At 33.4% G+C, this 19,333-nt stretch overlaps 1 protein-coding gene and 1 long non-coding RNA gene across 2 annotated transcripts; both read right to left on the reverse strand.

The window, feature by feature from the left end:
* Window positions 1-3,324: 3,324 nt before the first annotated feature.
* LOC18441028 (G-type lectin S-receptor-like Serine/Threonine-kinase) lies at window positions 3,325-7,728 on the reverse strand. Its single transcript, XM_006851158.4, has 7 exons — window positions 5,959-7,728; window positions 5,509-5,619; window positions 5,208-5,425; window positions 4,924-5,134; window positions 4,598-4,835; window positions 3,940-4,090; window positions 3,325-3,842 (listed from the first exon to the last, which is right to left on the reverse strand). The coding sequence occupies exons 1-7, from the start codon at window positions 7,274-7,276 to the stop codon at window positions 3,540-3,542; spliced, it is 2,550 nt and encodes an 849-aa protein (XP_006851221.2). The 5' UTR covers window positions 7,277-7,728; the 3' UTR covers window positions 3,325-3,539.
* Window positions 7,729-13,678: 5,950 nt separating this feature from the next.
* On the reverse strand, window positions 13,679-15,108 carry LOC148783241 (uncharacterized). Its single transcript, XR_016050633.1, has 2 exons — window positions 14,546-15,108; window positions 13,679-14,062 (listed from the first exon to the last, which is right to left on the reverse strand). It is a non-coding gene; the product is annotated as an uncharacterized LOC148783241 (long non-coding RNA).
* Between the last annotated feature and the right edge of the window lie 4,225 nt (window positions 15,109-19,333).

Below are 19,333 nucleotides of genomic sequence, written 5' to 3' on the forward strand. Positions count from 1 at the left end.
GCCAAGATTTGGCAGGACAAGGGTTCGGATCACTCCCAATGTTGCTAGAAACCACCATGGAATGCTGGAATCAAGGCCTTGGAAGGCCCAACTACAACGTAATATACAAAGCTCATGCAAAATATTGAATGTTATGTAATGTTTTTGTCAATTGTTTAACATACGCTTTTACTTTATAAATATTGACAAAACCTTTAGGATCCATAATTATGTCCAACCTGACTTTAGCTTAATCTGATATTGGATGCCACGCGTACGCCAACCAAATTAGTTTTTAGGAAAAACTACACAAATATATGTTATATTTATTGCTATTACAAAAATATTTTCTAGTTTTCGTTATTACAGATGTCTCATAACATTTTTTCTAAAAAACGTCCAAAAATACCCATTTCAGTTTTCCACAAACCGAAATCTTTAAAATTTTTGGTTTTTTAAATATCAAAATTTTTACAATTTTTGGTTTTTTAAAAACTGAAATTTTTACAATTTTTGGTTTTTCAAAAACCGAAAATGAAGAATTTTTTGTTTTTGAAAATCCGAATATTTATAGTGCTTCTAAATATTATTAGTCATTTTCTAAAAAATATGATATTGTTTATTTTAATTATGAGTAATGATCCTATAGGACCCTCTCCCACCCATGTGTGTAGGACCCTAAAGGATCAATATTAAAGTTGACATAGATCTCTAGAAAAGTTATCACTATTAAAGATTTTAGTTTTCAAAAACTGAAAATGAGCAGATTTGTCTTTTTAAAAAGAAAAAAACAAAAAAAAAAAAAACAAAACAAAAAACTGTTATGAAATTCAAAAAATGGATATATCTGTAATAATAGAAATTAAAAGGTATTTTTATAATACAGATAAATATAAATGATATGTACATAATTTTCCCTTAGCTTTATCTCAATTTGTGATCTTAAATCTTTAACATAAATATCTTAGTTTTATCTCAATTATTTGTGATCTTAAATCTTTAACATAAATATAAATGATATATACATAATTTTCCCTTAGTTTTTTCTTAATTATTTGTGATCTTAGATCTTTAACATGACAAAATTTCTTTTGCCATAAATATGTCAGAACCTCCTACCCTAAGCTCTTAACATATTTTTTGTAAGCAATGTGCTTCCCAAACCATGTAGTGCTCCATATATTTATATAGAACATTATATTTTTTCCTTTTATATATTCCTAAAAAGGCAATATTTGTAATAAAACACCCATCAAATACGCGTATCTCATATTTGCATGTTGAGCTTGAAACTACAGTCCTACAACAGAACTTAGGCCTTGAGCGGTCTGTGTGCTGACCCCTCAAAAAATTTTAATTGTTTATATACACTCGATCTACATCATTTTCAGATCTTTAAACTTCATAATAAAGATGAAAATAGCTTTGAGGTGAAACTGCATCTTTTAGTATTATTTATAGATATATTCATTCTACATCATTTTTATCCCATCGTAAAGCTTTTCGGCACTAAAACTGCATCTTTCCGTATAGTTTTGAGGTGCACTTCACTTCATACAAGCCTCACTTATTAGTTTTAGGATGATGGTGATTAAAGGAGAATATCAATTTAAGAATTTCCATTTATAGGAGAAAACTAGTTTTAAGCAAAATAAAATTTATTTAAATATAGAATTGGCTTTCTGAATGTCTTTCTTGGCTACGAAGCATTCTAAATGTCGACGTTGAATATTCATATACACCGTAGATAGTGTAGAGATTTTAAGCCATATCCGTTAGAGGGGATTCAAAATTGAAGCATTTATAATCTAATCATCAAGTTGACTTTATTAGTTCGGTGTTAAAATTTTATTTTAAATTAGATAATTAGAAATGCTGGAGAACTTTAAAAGATTCTCTATGTTTCAATCAATAAATATTTTGAAAGTAATATACGAGTGTATTGCAAAAGTGAAAATTCACTGGAAAATGTTGTTTTGATATTGAAAATCTTCTAATTGATAATTTTGTCCTTTAGAAGTAGGGATACTAAAAAAAGATATTTGAAGTCTTAAGTACAGTATAAAGCACATTAACTGGACTATTAATTTTCAAGATTTTCAAGTATATATAAATATACTTTGATCTATACTATTTTCCAACCTTTTAACTTTCTTATCTATCTAGGGATAAAAATTAACTTTGGTGCGCTTCTTACTTTGACTAATTTAAGGTTCAGTCGTGGTGTAAATTATTTGGAAATGTCTGCGCATGAAAAGTCAAAAATAGTGAACAAGACGTTTTTTTAATAGAAAAGGTAAGCTGCCATTGGGATTTGAAGCCTTGCGGTCAAATTTTAGACAGTGGGTTCATTGATTTCTAACAAGGTTTTAAAAAATAACCGGTGGCGATCGCTCATTTGATAAGATCAAGGAATATGCCAAATCCGTCAAATTCAGCTTTAAAAAAAATTCAAAAAAAAATCTAGTTTTTTAAGATTAAAAAAAAAGGTATTGGATCAGCTGGTTCCAATTCGGATCATAAGATCCGGATCAGCCGGATGGATTCTCGATGTAAATCGTGCAGTTTCAATCACTTCTTTCTAAGACTTGTTTGTTCTTCATAGAAATATTGCTTTCCTAGTTTTGTTAAATTTTTCCCAAAAAATTCACTACTGATGGGGCTCTCGCATGCCAGACACCAACATTAAGATTCCAACCTTCAGGACTAACAGGTTTAGGTTTTTTAGCTCATGAAACATGGAGGTGTCCCAAAAGGATATTTAGTATGTTGTAAACAAACAACTCCATAATGTAACCTTAAAGTCATTGACAATCCGTTAAATGCCAAAGAAATTTTGTTTTCAGAGCAAACAATTAAGGTTAGAACCAAGAGAGTAGATTTGCAATTTTCACTCGAGGCTTAAGAGTAGGAAACCCGAACCTTTATTTCAAAGAGAATATAAATGATTTTCCATTAGCATAAGAAATTAATAGGTAAATCATATTAAAGCAGAAGGATCCAAAGAAGCAGTGTCATTCATCCAAGTGGCACTGTGTCACCCAAGTTTTAAATTAACTGACATCCCTTAATTCTCCAATGGCAAGAAACTAGGTGGGCAAATTTTTTGTTGGCTATGGAATCATCATCTTCAGGTATGGTTTTGCACATTCATACATGATACAGTGATTCAGAATGGAATTTTAGATTTTTAAATTTGTCATACTTTGAAAAATTAGTTTAATTCTTTTGACCTTATCCTCGTCAACTTTCATAGGGTACAATTTCCTACCTTATCATTCTCAGTTTCAGTTATTTCATTTGTAAATTGATTGGGGTCTTATCTTCATTCTTTCAGAAAACATATGTTTGAACCCTGTGAATTAGGTAACAATCACATTTTAACATATCCCAGGATGCCTTGTGATGTTCATCCCTGCAATACATATTTAGTACGTTTGAATGCTGAAAAAATAAAACCAATCAACATGTACAAGAACAAGATAACTACATTTTGTTCACTCTGATCTATATCCTGCTGGGGACATGCTCCTCTCAAAAGAATGTGTAGAACTTCATATTCACCTTGCCATAAAAATGGTCATTGTAACATTATTCAGTGAAAAAGATTCAGATCCCAAATTCTCACTCTTTGTTGTACTCATTCCGTAAGGGAATGCAGGTTGCGTTGGTGCTGGTAGAGTTGCCGTCTCATTAACCAACATGAAACTAACAGAACACATGTTGGGTCTAGCTGTTGCATCTTCTTGAACGCATAGTAGCGCCACATGCATGCATCTCAATACTTCACTTCTTTGACATGATTCACTTAAAGAAGGATCCATGAGCTCCAAGACCTTACCTTCTTGCCACAATTGCCATGTCTACAAAACATTTAGAAAGTAAATCAATTTCATCTGGTTTCAACTTGGACTATTGAAATTGCTAGATATTTCATAAAGGGTAAAAGGCCAAACTTACATATCCTAGAAGATTAAGAGTGTGCTCAGCATCATAAAATACATTGTTCTTTCTACCGCTCACAATCTCCAGCAACAAAACCCCAAAGCTGTAGACATCAGACTTCACGGAGAATAAGCCATGCATGGCATACTCTGGAGCCATGTACCCACTGCATGCATTTGTCAACAGAATTAGTGCAGTTAAAGATTCATATTGCTAAGTTGCCCAGTAATAATTTAATTGTATGAATCAATCTTTTGTACTTGGAGAAAGCATTTTAGCTGCTCTCAACTTTCCTAAAATCACTATTTTTCTTCTCTCTAACTGGTCATACATATAGAATGCATGGATAAAAAAGGAAAACCACATACTACAAAATGAAGGGGAATATAAGGAGTGCATGGGGTGAAACATTTAAAAAGACTGTTATCTTATTTCTTCGTGTCAATTAAAATATGTTGCTTCTTTGTATTATAGAGCACATAAATTAAAAAACTAAGTACATTTCGCCAATGAGCTCAATTAATGTCCTTAATAAAACAAGATCCATGTATAAGCCATTACTATTATAAGTAAAACAGAAAGCTGACGATTTATGCAAGATATATATATATATATATATATATATATATATATATGAAAGGAAACTCATGTTTATGGCAGGGATCAGACTTACTATGTCCCTACCACCCTGTTTGTGTTTGCCTGGGCTTGATTTATGCTGAAAATTCTTGCCATTCCGAAGTCGGAGATCTTGGCATTCATCTCCCCATCTAATAGGATGTTGCTAGCTTTCAAATCCCGATGAATAATCCTCAATCGTGAATCTTGATGAAGATAAAGCAGTCCCCTTGCTACTCCTATGATGATATCAAAGCGTTTCCCCCAATCTAACTGTGTACGCTTGGTTGGATCTGGTCAGAAAAAAGTAAAAATTGTAACTATTGAAGTTTATGCAAGGCATATGTTGACAGCAAGGGAAGAACAACCACAGTTTCATACCAAAGAGGAAGGAATCAAGGCTTTTGTTGGGCATGTACTCGTAAACAAGTATCTTTTCATCACCCTGAATGCAGCAACCCAGAAGCCTAACAAGATTGCGGTGTTGAAGTTTTGCAATCAGAATTACTTCATTTTTGAACTCCTCCAAACCTTGTCCAGAACTTCTTGCTAGCCTTTTCACAGCAATTTCTTGCCCATCAGGCAATCTACCCTGAACCCATATATTTAGTCAGATATCTTTATAACCAGAAACTATTAAATTGTCCACATTAAGTTATGGTTACCTTATACACAGGACCAAAGCCTCCCTCCCCAAGTTTAGAGGTTTCACAGAAGTTTTTTGTGGCAATCAGAAGACTGCCCAAATTGAATGAAGGCAATTCAAGACATGCTCCTTCTTTTCCATCTACCCCATGTTCATTTGCATTCTGTAAGGTAGCAGTTGATCCAGAATGACCCAAATCCAGTGCCAAGAACTCCTCAATTGGTTCCATCTTAACCGCTATCAAAGGATGTAAACGAATGAGAATCATAACAAATAATATCATAGGCACTATCGAACACTTTTGAAAACCATCTACTTACATTTTTGCGCTCGCCTCCACATCCATGCGAAACATGCGAAGGTCAATAAAATAAGTGCAGCCATGACCACGATGATAGACAAAAGAGTATGTGATAATCTACCCTTGGTCCCTGCATAGGAAAAGTAAGATCTCTTCATATACTTCAAAATTTTCAAATGAAAAACTAGAGAGTCTTTATCCATGGGCACGAGCCCACTCATAATCATAATGAAGTATATGAAAAGCAATTGTATGCATTAAAGAGACTAGGGGAGTAAAAGATATATGAACATCACTCGAGTCCTACAAAGGGGGAATCTGAAACAATGAGAAGATAAATTGGGCACCCAACAAAGGTTAAACCTATCTAGGACCAGATAGATGTTCAAGTTCAGGAGACAAAATAAAAACCGATATTGGGGTACCACAAAAATGGAGAGAGAGAGGGGGGGAGAGAAAGAGAGCTTACTGTTGCCAATGGCATGGAATTCAGATGCAGCGAGACGAATGAAAAGGTCCTGCCCATCATCGAAAACATTTCTGAGATCCAACAACTCCCCAACCCAAATCCAACACCCCTTCCTGTCTGAAAATGCATAGGCCGAGCATAAGCAATTATTAAGGCACGCTGCTTCACAATTCTCTGTACTCTGATTACTAAGCAAAGGTTGCGAAAAGAAAACATCAGGCAACTTCATGCCTTTCATTCTCAAAAATCCATCTTTTTCTCCCTCCTCATTTTCCCCGCAGGTCAGCTCTGTTTTTCTCATGCAACCACCTGACCAGTCCCCCAATTCCCATTGTTCAGGTAACTTAGGCTCAAAACCTTGTAAACAACTACATATAGGAGACCCATCTTCGCTGCATGTCCCATAAACCCCGCATATACAGTACACTTCACATTTGTTTTTAGGCAAAGAAAATGAAAGATTCCAATCTTGCTTTGTCTCTATCCACCTATAATGCTTAAGCAGTCCTGTAGTATCAATCACAAACCGTGCAACAATAGACTCATCAGAAAGATCATAAGTGAAATAAACTTCATCATCATTATCTACAAAGCTGAATTTGTACATATTATTCTCCTTCACTTCAGGAGCTCCACTAAAACCTTCTCCATTCCATGGCCCACTTCTCCAATAAGGAACCCCATTTTGCCAAACAAAGAATTGCTCTGATCCATTGGGATCAAGCCCGAAAGCAAAAGTCCCAGGTGCTGGATTCTCCGCATTCTTCCATGGAGTGAGCAATTGATTTAAGCTGGTTTTTCGGTTAAGTCCCACCTTAGCCCCTGGAAGCATTGTATCAGTTGGGTGATCGAAGCTCTGCCATAGTACATTTTCTGAGCCATTATTGCTCCCATTTTGTCGAAGGACCAAATTTCCAGAGTCTAACAATACAGCAACTGAAGTGTTCATCGCCCCAGCTGTGTTAGTAGACCACAGAGACCTTCCTAGTTCATCCAAGAGAACCAGGTTACCATCTACACCCATTCTTAAACTCCCCGTCCTTCCCGATCGTAATGGGTTCTCTCTGTTTGCTACCCATACATATGTTTTTTTGGGGATTTTCTTGTACCATATGCCAAAATACCAATTGTTTGAAGCTCCTGGGGTGAAATAACCGAGCTCGAATGCACCACGTTCCGAAACGATGGTCTGGTTCTTTGTCAGGATTTCGCCTGGAGAGATTGTGTCTTTTGATGAGCATAGTTTCAGTTGTAAAGAGATGGTTATGATCAGTAAAAGAACATGAAACCACACCATTTTCTTATTTTTGCCGTCCATCTTCAGTAATGCCAGCTGATCCCAAGAATTTTATGCTAATTAATGGAAACCAATAACTCAAGTTCAGAAAGTGGGAAGAAGAGGAAGAAAAAGAACGGTCTGCTTAGGTGGGCTTGCTTCATTACAATTACAGAAGTCATAGCGCATGTTTTTGTTATGACCACGTTTTCCACTTTTGGAGTTAGCAGCCAAAGATATAATAGTCTATGGTGTACAGTTCCATGTATAGAGAAGTTTGAATGGATAGGGGCAGTAGGCATTATAGTCGTCACATTTGAAAATTGTCAAAATGAGAGAATCTATCTCCTGGACATCAACAAAAGGAAAGTGCGTTGGAAAGGGATAAAGGGCCAAGTATTATTGAGAGGTCAGGACCGCTTACTCGTCAGGTCTAGTTTTGGGCGGGACTCTGGCCAGGCTGGGACCAAAATGATTTCAGATCGAGTCTGAACAGTCTTGGCCGGGCTTGAAAAACATTTATATAATTCTAAATATATTTTTATTATTAGGGATATGGAGATATTTTCTTTATATTATATTTCGGATCTATATGTAGACCAATCGGGTCTGACCAAAGCTTTTATGAGCCAGCCAGCTATAATACTCTAGAATTAGGGACGGCTAGGGCCTGGCCCGCACCCATGTATTTTAGAGCCGAGCATGGCCCGTTCCAGACCATAGGAAGCTCCAACAAATGAGAGCAACCTTGCTCATTCAAAGTAGGTCAAGTTATTCAAATACGCACGCTTGTTCAAAATTCCGGATATGGACAATTTTGGCTTTTCTTGAAGATATTTTTTTTGAGAAGGTTGCGATTTGTATAGAGCCTAGGCTCTAAACAATCAAATTAGAGCTTACTTTCGAATAGTGTCATGAAATGTGGTTTCAACATTGGAAATCTTTGTGATAGGTTTAAAATATATTTTCATATTTATTTATAAAGTTCAAAGCTTCAAAAATAATGTAGATCGATAGATCTATGACAGCTTGAAAATTGACGATCAAAAAATGAGTTACAAAATACAGTATTTCCAAAACTTGAAATCCATTTTTTTCTCATGTCCATGCATCTTGATGTCCAGATGATCAATTTGAAGATATTTGAGCATCAAAACAACATCTTCTAAAAAAAATTTTGAGGTAGGCTCAAATTTGATTGTTTAGAACCTCAACTCTATACAAACTTTTCCCTTTTGAGAAATACGTGAGTAAAATAGATATATTAAAAAAGGAAAAGCTCCCTAGCATTCAATCTTTCGCCCAGATGATGATTTTGTAGATGTTTTGATCCCTCAAATGTTAGTTTCCCAATATGGAAATTTGTATTTCTATTTAACCATTTGGTTGCTATTTTTATACTTTCACCAAGGCATGATGAGTGTTTCGAAAGCCTCGCCTAAATGGCCCCAATTAGCAGACACTGTTAGAAATAACCTTGCTTACAAAGTTTTTATTAGGCTACTCCCTCGTTGGGTATTTTATTAAGGAAAAATTTATATGGAACCGAGGGTCTTAACAATCAAATTAGAGCGTACATAAAAGAAAAATTACTAGAAGAGGTTGTTTTGATGCTCAAATATCCTCAAATTGATCATCTCGACATTAAGATGCATGAACATGAGAAAAAAACGGAGTTCAAGTTTTGCAAATAGTGCATCTAGTAATGTATTTTTGGACCCTTAGTTTTCAAGATTTTAAGTTTTCATAGATCTGCTCAATGTGCACTATTTTTGTAGCTTTAAATTTTATAATTAGAGATGAAAATATATTTTATTTTCAGTATTGAAATCACATTTCTTGACACAATTTGAAAGGTAGCCCTACTTTGATTGTTTAGAGCCTTAGCTCTATACAAACCGACCTTTTTATTAATCTACTAAATATTTTTTATACTTCGATGTCCTTCTTCCAAGTGTAATAATTTTTAAAATTATTACCTAGAAGTATTTTAGGTAGCTAATTATTGATGAAATAAAAAATTTTGTAAAATAGAAATATTTATTTTTGTAGATGATGTCATTCTCTACTTTTTTTTATTTTAAATTTTTGCTTTAATCTTGGATAATAACCTAAACCAAAAATATCCTTAGATAAAAAGCTACCACATTATACAGGGTAACCGTATTAAATGTCCAAAAGTTGAATACATGTAATAAATGCTCACATGTACGTATATTCTAATATACAAATAGAGAGAAAAGGGGATACATTGTTAGAAAGAAGGTTTAGAGTGAGCAAGGCACGAGAGAGAGCGTGAATAGTTAAAAAGAGAGAGTAAAGAGGAGGAGAGAGAATGGTTAGAGAGGGCCGGAGCATTAGCGTGCATTATTCGATCCCATCATCTCTCTCCTCTTTGCACTAAAGGGAAAATGCCTAGAGCAATGCGGGCTCTGTTTGATGTTACATTTTTTTCTCTAGAAACTTTTTTTAAAAACCTATTTTTCTCTCTAAAAACTCAATCTCTCTTGTTTTCTCTCAAAACTTATTTTCTCTTTAAAAACTCAATGTCTCTTTTTTTCTAAGAGCCTAATCTCATTCCAGAAACTCAATCTCACTTTCTCTCTCTAAAAACACAAGCTTTCTCTAGAAACCCAATTTCTCTTCTTCTTTCTAGAACCCATTCTCCCTCTCTCTAAAACCCCAATCTCTCTTTCTTTCTAAAATCGTTCTCTCTTTAAAAAGTCAATCTCTCCTTCTTAACCCAATGTCTCTCTTTTCTAGAAACCCAATGTCTCTCTTCTAAAAACCCATTCTCTCTCTCTAAAAACCTAATCTCTCTTTCTCTCTAAAAACCATTCTCTCTCTCTAAAAACTCAATCTCTCCCGTTCTCAAACCCATTATCTCTATAGAAACTCAATCTCCCTCTAAAACCCATTCTCTCTCTAAAAACACAATATCTCTTGCTTTTTTTAAAAATCCGTTGTTTCTCTAAAAACGTAATCTCTCTTTCTGTATAAAAATCCACTCTCTCCTAAATCCACTCTCTCTAGAAGCCAAAACTCTCAATTTTTTTTAAAAGGCCAATCTCTCTTTCTCTCTCTAAAAATCCAATCTCTCTTTCTGTCTCTAAAAATTCAATTTCTACCTCTAAAAACTCATTCTCTCTAGAAATAAAATCTCTCTCTATTCTCTCTCTAGAAACCAACCCCAGAGAGAGAGTTTGGGCAAGAGAGAGGGGGGCAAGTAGAGTTGTATGTGGTCTAGCCTGAGCTATGGGTACCATATATTTTTTGGTATAGATACTATAAATTACATTGAAATATAAAATTTTTAAAAAAATATGTTAAGCAAATGCTTTTTTTTTTTTTTTGAGCTTACTACAAACAAGAAAATTATAAAGAGTGAGATAAAAAAATATAAATAAATAAACAAATGGTTCTTAATGGGCCCAGGCTGAGCTCAACCAAATAATTCCTTTCTTGCCGAGCCCAATTGGGCTTTAACGTTGCATGTTTGGGCCGGGGCTTATCAGGCTGGTACGAAATAATTTTAGGCTTTACCGGACTTCGGGCTGGCCTAGCCCAATGGCACCCCAACTTTTAGATATACTTCTTGTCCACTAATTTGAAACTTTCAATTTCATAATTATGTTTGTAAATAGTTTTCCAGAATACCAAGCTTCTAGCACCAAAATTGGATCTTTGGGCAAGGTTAAAAAGCGCGCTTTCATTCAATTGTTTAAATTTAAGAAAATTATCACAAATATACTTTAACTTTCGTTTATTTAAAATAATAATAATAAATAGTAATAATAAACCAACTTTTATAAACTTCACTCGCACTCTTTTTTTTTAAATTTTGTACGTTTTATGATCAAAATAACCTTTACTGTAGTCAAATTACTGTTAAGAACCATTTACCCATTTTATACGGTACTTAGAATATCGTAATAAAATCAAAAATTATTACGATACTCGACCTTAATAATAAAACCAAAGGTTCGGCTTTTGGCCGTTGTTTGTTTGATTGGTTTCTATAACGAGAAGGGGCGCCGATGGTCGCCAGAGATTATCTGGGACTCTTTCTCTATCGATTGTCCCTCTCTTTAGCTTTATCTCTATCTCCTTTGTCTTTCTCTCTCTACACAGAGATCATACGAGTCCCTTGCACCACAAGAACCAGAACCTGACCTGTGCTCATGAAAACAGCAACCCACCGCTTCTTATTCACTATTCGTTAACACATTGCACACATCATCCGATAACAAAACTATAACTTTAATTTGCAAGCTTAGAGAGAGAATCCAAATGCTTTTTTTCAACAGGGTTAGAGAGGAAGGAGCCAGCGGGGCGGCGAAGAGCATAAAGAGAACTCAAAAACCCTAGTTCTTTGTTTTAACAGAGAGGGATAAATGAGGATTCAATGCCCACCATTTGTCCGGTGGGAAACCAATCAAACAAACAATGGCCAAACCCAATTTGGTTTTATTATTACGTTAATTCGATTACCGTAATAATCTTTGGCTTTATTATGGTATTCTAATAAGGTATTCATTAAAATAGTTAAAGTACCGTAATAGTTCTTCATCACACTTCATCATAAGACTATTGTAAAGTTTATTTTGATCACAAAACACCCAAAATTGATAAATATATATATAAAAAAAAAAATGTGTACAAGATTTATAAAAGTTTGAAAATTTTTTTTTTTCTAAATAGACGAAAATTAAAATATATTTGTAATAATTTCCCTTAAATTTATGCCTTGTATCAAAATATTGATAGAGAGATTGCCTAATATACCTTTATCGCAAAACTAACGTGGTAGCATATACACTTCCCAATAGAGGAATATCTCCTTCTAACGCTACAGTTTGCAGTTCTAGACCACCGGATTTTGTTTCGCTGTCTTTATTCTGGCACAATTGCCCTACAGTAAGGTTGTTAAAATATGATATGTACTTTCTCCATTTTATTTAATGAAAAACTGAGTAGGGCCTTCTCCCCCACTAACTTACCCAAAAAAACAAAAATTTACCTGTAATAGTATCAAAACAAAGCTATAGTGTTATTTTGTTTTTCCACAGCAACCAATTGAAGTGAAAACAAAACTAACAAACAATTATGAAAACTTAAGGCATCAACATTACCAAAGTAAACAAAATTATTCGTCGGAGAAGAGTTCGAACCAATGTTCTGGAAATTGAGTAGGGGACAGGCACCCACTACAGGCCCGAGTCGAGTTACTCATGTGAGTCCACGTGGACTCGTCTCGGACCCGTCCGAGTCGAGACCTGTGTGGTATGTACGGGGGAAGACCAAAAAGAAGGGAAAAAATACTGAAAATCAGAAAAATTTTAGATCAACCTAAACGATCAAAGTTTTCTCAAAAAAGAAATTTGCTGGCACCAAAATATCATAGGATAATGAAAAATACTGCCTTTCACAAAAACCCACAAACTTCCAAGTCAAAAATATCACTTACAGACGTTATTCAAACAAACCATCATGGGTTATTGAAGAGCGTTGAATTATGATCAAATAGAACCAATTTTCAATAGAGTTGGCCAAAAATGGGGAGGGAATCCATAGAATGGCGAATTCATTAGGTTTGTTCTGAAAAATTGTTTTCTCACTAGAGCAAAGATTTTTCAGGCCATATCTGTCGATATGTAGCCTTTTAACAAACAAATAAGTATAAGGATCTTGTGATGGGCTGAATCAAGCACAATTTTAATGGATTTGAATGAAAAATAAAAAAGAAACCTATCTTTAGGCGGATTGATTCCAAACACAACTCCTTTTGGCCAAAAGTCGATGAATAAATCCCTGAATCATAAGTTTTGACACAAATCGATCGAAGATATATTGACTTGGATGAAGAAAAGGCAGTATATAGGCTTATAAGTAAAAATAATTGATCAATATTTATCAAAATGGTTTTTATCAAAATCACCAACAGTGTACATAACGCGGCCATAACTTGCCTCACCTGCCGATTAACTCGGCTGCATTCAAGTGGACTCAACCGAGTCCCGAAAGCTGGTTCAAACCAGCCCATGAATTCCTAACCAATCTAGAATGTAACTAAATTTCGAGCCAAAGAAAAACCCAAGTCTTAAAATTCATCTTAAACTCATCATACAGAGCTAAAGGTACTAAAGAGCACTCTTAGACAGATTCAGACTTTTCAGGAAATTAAAGCAAACCAATATTTTTTTTGTATGTAAATCAAAATTCAATACTTTTATTCCATGTTTCTAAATCAAATTCAGACTTTTCAGCGAATTAAAGCAAACCAATATTTTTTTGTATGTAAATCAAAATTCCATACTTTTATTCCATGTTTGAACCAATTTTTTTTTTTGTATGTAAATCAAAATTCAATACTTTTATTCCATGTTTCAGGTCAGTAAATCAAATGTAGCTAAGTTCTCTTCTATTTAAAAAGACTACCCACCATTAAAATCAGATTTTTCTCTCGTATGTAAACTAAAGGGCTACAAGTTTTCTCCCTTTTCTTTGAAGGGCTTTGTTTTTCAAATCACAAATTATACCAACATAAGAATTGCTCCAATTTTCTCTACACTGTAAACAATTCCAACCCCAAAGGCAAAATTAAACAAACAAACTAAAAGTTGCATCAGTGTCAGCTCTTAAGGTAGTTTACATAAAGGCCGAAGAGGGAGCGACATTGTGCGGTGGTGTTGCATAATAGCCAGGAGATGAATTGCTGACCTATGCCTCCAACTCATCCTCCTCTTCGTCTCCTTTGGTTGCTTCCTAGCCTTGAAAAGGAGGGAGTTCGAAAAGGGATTGATGATGATGGTGTTGGAGATGAAAAACCTGCCCAAAAAAACCAACAAAATAATGGAAAAAAACCCCACCAAAACAGGTGAAAATGGAGAATGAAACCATACAAATGCCCAAAAGAAAAGAAAAAAAAAAAAAAGGAAAAATCACAAAGTAATGTGAAAATGGAGAGTAATGTCATATCAATGCCATAAATAAGGGGAAAGTAATGAAGGCAACTACTATATAAACAGGGAAAAGGGCAAAAAAAGTAGTATACGTTGAAATTAAGGAAAAAAAAAAAACAAATCCTCTGAAAAAACCTAGTAAAATAAGGGAATGGGAAGGGTGGAAAGAGATATGGCAGGGGAAAAAAGAGAAGCTGTAGCAGAAAAAAAAAGACAACCCCGAACTCACTCCATAATGACAGAAAATGGAGAAAATAAATCAAAATTAATAAAAACAAAAAGATGAAAACAAAAGCAAGACAAAAACGGGAGAAACTGATGAAAATGAAAAAAATGTGAGGAGAGAGACCAACTGGGGGTGCTTGGAGGGGTGGAATCGCGAGCCATGGATGATCACAGGACAACCAGAGTAGAGAGAGAGAAAGATGAGTAGGGGCTTTGAGCTTTTAGACGGGAAAAGGGTTTGGCGGTAAAATGCACGTTTTTCCCGCTGAAACCTCGTTCTCCTGATCCTATCGAGTAACGACGATAAATAGTTCAAAAAAAATTCGGGATTATATCTTTTTTCGGTAAAAAACAGTTTCTATAAGCTTGTATATTGAAATAAGGTACAATTATATGGAAGAATGTTATTTGATGTCGAATAATCTTTTAATATATAAAAAAAATACAAAATTCAAGTATTAAAAGTAGTACATCTTGTAATAAATTATTTAAAATATTTATTTTCAAGATTTTAGGTGCTAGTAGATATGCTTGATTAGTTATTATTTTTTAATTTCTAATTTTATAACTATGGATAAAAATAGTTTTCAGCAATGGTTTAAAAAACGGATCGGTGACCCGGATAGGGCTTTCAAAAAAACCGATCCGGATAGGCGAATCGACGATCCAGATCGGGAATCGAATGAATCGGTCAGAATAAAGTTTAAAAAAAATCCGAAAAAATTATTAAAATTCATTATAAATATTGTTTTTTAGGAATTCAATAAGAAATGAGGGTACTCCATTAAGAATTTTCATGTTTTTGAATGAATATACGAATATTGATATGTTCTTTCCCTGCATGAACCGCCATTCAGCATTTAATTTACATCACACAAAAGGATGAACATATAATTATCATGGAATAAGTATATCAACATACATGGACTACAATAAAGCATAAAATTAGTAACATATGATCTAAAAATAAAATGATAGACGACGTTATTGTTCTTCTTGGTCACGCTGGTGCCATTGATTGAATTCGTTTAACAATTCATTGATTCGATCTAAAAACGAATCATCGATATTAGCAGGCGTCTGACTATTCCCAAATCCCTGAGTGTTAGTGTTTTGTTGTGTTCCCAATCTAAAATCCTCGAAGATTGTCCATCCTTCATGCTCACCTGCACTGTCGTGCTCATCCCTACACTGTTGCTGTTGGGACTCGATATGTGAATAATATGGCTGGGATAGGGTGGCCTCAGAATCATCATCTCTCTCATTTTCTCTTTGATTAATATGGATTTAAAAAAAAAAAAAAAAACAAATTTTCAAAAAAATCGATCATGGATTAAAAAAAAAAAAATCACAAATTTTCAAAAAATTCTATCATGGATTACAAAAAAAAATTCGATCATGGATTAAAAAAAAAAATCACAAATTTTCAAAAAATTCAATCATGGATTACAAAAAATTCGATCATGGATTACATAAAATTCGATCATGGATTACATAAAATTCGATCATGGATTACAAAAAAAAACAAAAAATTCAATCGTGGATTACAAAAAAAGAAAACAACAATTCGATCATGGATTACAAAAAATTCAATCATGGATTACAAAAAACTCTATCATGGGTTACAAAAAAAGCAAAAAACAAAAAATTCGATCATGGATTACAAAAAAAAAAACGAACATTTCGATCATGGATTACAAAAAAAAAACAAACATTTCGATCATGTATTACAAAACATTCGATCATGGATTACAAAAAATTCTATCATGGGTTACAAAAAAAACAAAAAATTCGATCATGGATTGCAAGAAAAAAAAACAAACACTTCGATCATGGATTACAAAAAATTCGATCATGGATTACAAAAAATTCTATCATGGGTTATAAAAAAAAATAAAAATAAAAAATTCGATCATGGATTACAAAAAAAAAAAAACAATTCGATCATGGATTACAAAAAAATCGATCAAGTATTACAAAAAAATCTATCATGGATTACAAAAAAAAAAAAAAAAAAAAAAAAAAAAAAAAAAAAAAAAAAAAAAAATTCCTTACCGGACTCTCCGATTCACTGTACGGACTCGCCGATTCGATCCGTCCATGGCGATTTCCGAGTCGAACCGGGCGAGTCCTGTTCGACTCGGCATTTTTTTAAACACTGGTTTTCAGGTTATCAAAAGATTTTCAACATCAAAACTACATATCTAAACAAAATTTAGATGTCCGCCTTATTTCTACATTATAAGGAGGGTGGCTTATACAAACTTCACCCTTTTGGTCTTAAAAAAAGAAAGCAATTTAAGTTAATAGGTGAAAATAATCAAGAAATTTATGCTCATATCTATTCAGTTTGATTATTTAAAGTTCTCTCTAAATGTATGTTTTTACATTTATATCTATTTTTTCATATTTTTTAAATTCTTGACCAAATTGCTCTTACTTCAACATTCAATGTTCAAAATTCAATGCTCTTATACACTTAACTTAAACCTTCAAGGTCTAAATTTATTTTGAAAACACATCGCGGGACTCCAAAGAAATCAAATAAGTGCAGACTTCTGATCGTGAAGGTTTAAAACTCACTTTTGAAGCAAATTAAACTTTAGAACTTCAAGATTTGAACTTTTATTATAGCTTTAATTTTCAAAATCTTTCAAATAATAAATTTAGACCTTGAAGGCCCGAGTTAATTGTATAACAAGTACTTAATAAGGTTTGATCCTAAATTTTCGAGGTTCAAAGTATGGGATCAATTGGTTAAAAGAATTCTAAAAAAAATATTAACACAAAAACATAACTTCATGTACAAATTAAATAACAGAAATTTAGGGGACATGCAAGTAAACTTCTCAAAATAATATCTTTTTGGAGAGTGGATCCATGAGAAAAAATAGGAAACAAGCAAACTACAGCTGGAAAAATCGATGGCAAATAGCCGTTGTTACTCATGCTCACTCTGTAATATAATCACCCATGGAGATCTTGCGCCTACAAATGTAATCCCTTCCCAACAAATTGCAATCTATTTGCGACTTCGAGATTTACATAAAGCCATTGAATCCACTTATCTGCATTTGGTAAGGATTGTATACTAATAAGAGCATTTACCATTGTTATAAAAAGCCACAGTTTGTCGTAGCCATTAGGTATGAATGGATGGCTTAGGGGCCATTTGGGTACCTAAATATCTATTATAGGGAAATATAGGGGGCGTTTCGGTACGTGAAAATCTATTATAGGGAATATATTATAAGAAAATATGAAATTTACCAAACATACATTTCAAAACTAAAAAAATGAAAATAAATTACACAAAATTTCTCCAAAATACGTAAAATCTATTACGTACATAATGCTGTGAAATTCGCGATAATCGCGTTTCTCTTACCTAAACAAAATCCTCTATTCCGCTATTCTCCCTCTCTCTTGTGCCCATCCATTCTCCCGCCACTCTCCCTCTCTCCTCTGCGTCTCCAAACTAAGTGTTTGCCTATACTGTGCACATTCCCACATTCATTTTTACACTCTTGTTTGCACATCCATTTCTACACCCCTCTATCTTCAATTTGGTTGTTGCCTTCATCTGAAGCCATCAGCTCTTATATAAAAACAAAAATAATACAAATAATTATTTGCAATCGATGAGAAATTACATAGCAGAATCATAATAAAATATTTTACACAACATAATCCTTGTAAGATATTAGTAAAAGCTCAATTGAAATAAGATACATCTTTAGTCCCCTCCAATGCCTCAAAATTTTTTACTGCAATTACGAAACCTTCTAGTTTACTAATCAAACTTCTTCCCATTTTTTAACTTGTATAATAAAGATTTTGAATTTCGTATCATAAATTTATTGTTTATTTGAAATTATATAGTGAGACATTTGAAAGACTTTTATAAAAAATAAATAAAAATAAGACTTATCACAATAAAATCATGTTATTCCAATCATATTATTCCAATGATTTATCATATTGAAACCAAAGTTTAATCATATTAGAAGACATTTGATTCTATGTAAGTGCCAAAGGAATGCAAAATAAGTAGGAAATGATGTCACGATGACTTTAAAATGGTACAAATTATTAGTAGAAAATCTTTTTGGAATGGTAATGGTGTTATTATTAGAAAATCTTTTTGGAATGGTGATCATGTTATTATTAGAAAATCTTTTTGGAATGGTGATGATGTTATTATTAGAAAATCTTTTTGGAATGGTGTGATGATAACTTTAATTTAGTATTTTAGTAGAATTTTGTGACAACAAAGAAAGAAATGATAGTCTATAGGCAAGTCCTAGTAAAATGTTGGTAATGCATTTCTTATATTTCTTCTAGACATAGTCAAACAGTAGCAATGTATTTTTTAGGTTGCATCTTAATACTACCCAAACAATAACAATCCATTTGCAAGTAATGTTACGCTGGTAATATATCTCCCCGACAATATATTTTCAAGTATCCAAACACCCCTTAGAGTGTGTTGTGAAGTTTGAGAATTCTTTTTTGAACCTTTAGTCTAGTAAACGACACACTTATAACCACCATATTTAAAATCTAATGGATAAAAGTGAATGTGATATATTGTACTAAAAGTAAATGATCTATTTGCATAAAAAAAATATATATATATACACACACACATTACTATTTATTTTTCTGATAAGAAAGCCACGATCATTATTATCTATTGGATACGAAATCGGATGGTTGGGGATATATTATTGATTGGGTACAAAATTCAAAATAAAGTTTGTTGGATGTTGTGACACACTTCAATCTGTTTGATTTTAAACTCATGAATAACACCCTTATACCAAAAGTAAATGGTCTTGTATACAATATTTTCTCTGAGGGAGCATATCAATCTTATTTTTTTTAATTACATTCAAGCCAATAAGTTATC

The sequence above is a fragment of the Amborella trichopoda genome, chromosome 2, assembly GCF_054954075.1.
Source record: "Amborella trichopoda isolate Santa Cruz 75 chromosome 2, AtrichopodaSantaCruz75HAP2 v2.0, whole genome shotgun sequence".
Lineage (NCBI taxonomy): Eukaryota > Viridiplantae > Streptophyta > Magnoliopsida > Amborellales > Amborellaceae > Amborella > Amborella trichopoda.

What these genes read in the sequence shown, in the direction of transcription:
- LOC18441028 (XM_006851158.4), bottom strand. Translation starts at nt 7,276, where the DNA reads ATGGACGGCAAAAATAAGAAAATGGTGTGGTTTCATGTTCTTTTACTG. An exon ending in GCTTTGGTCCTGTGTATAAG is followed by an intron (nt 5,135 to 5,207) that starts GTAACCATAACT and finishes ATATGGGTTCAG; the next exon opens with GGTAGATTGCCTGATGGGCA. An exon ending in CTCTTAATCTTCTAGGATAT is followed by an intron (nt 3,843 to 3,939) that starts GTAAGTTTGGCC and finishes AATGTTTTGTAG; the next exon opens with ACATGGCAATTGTGGCAAGA.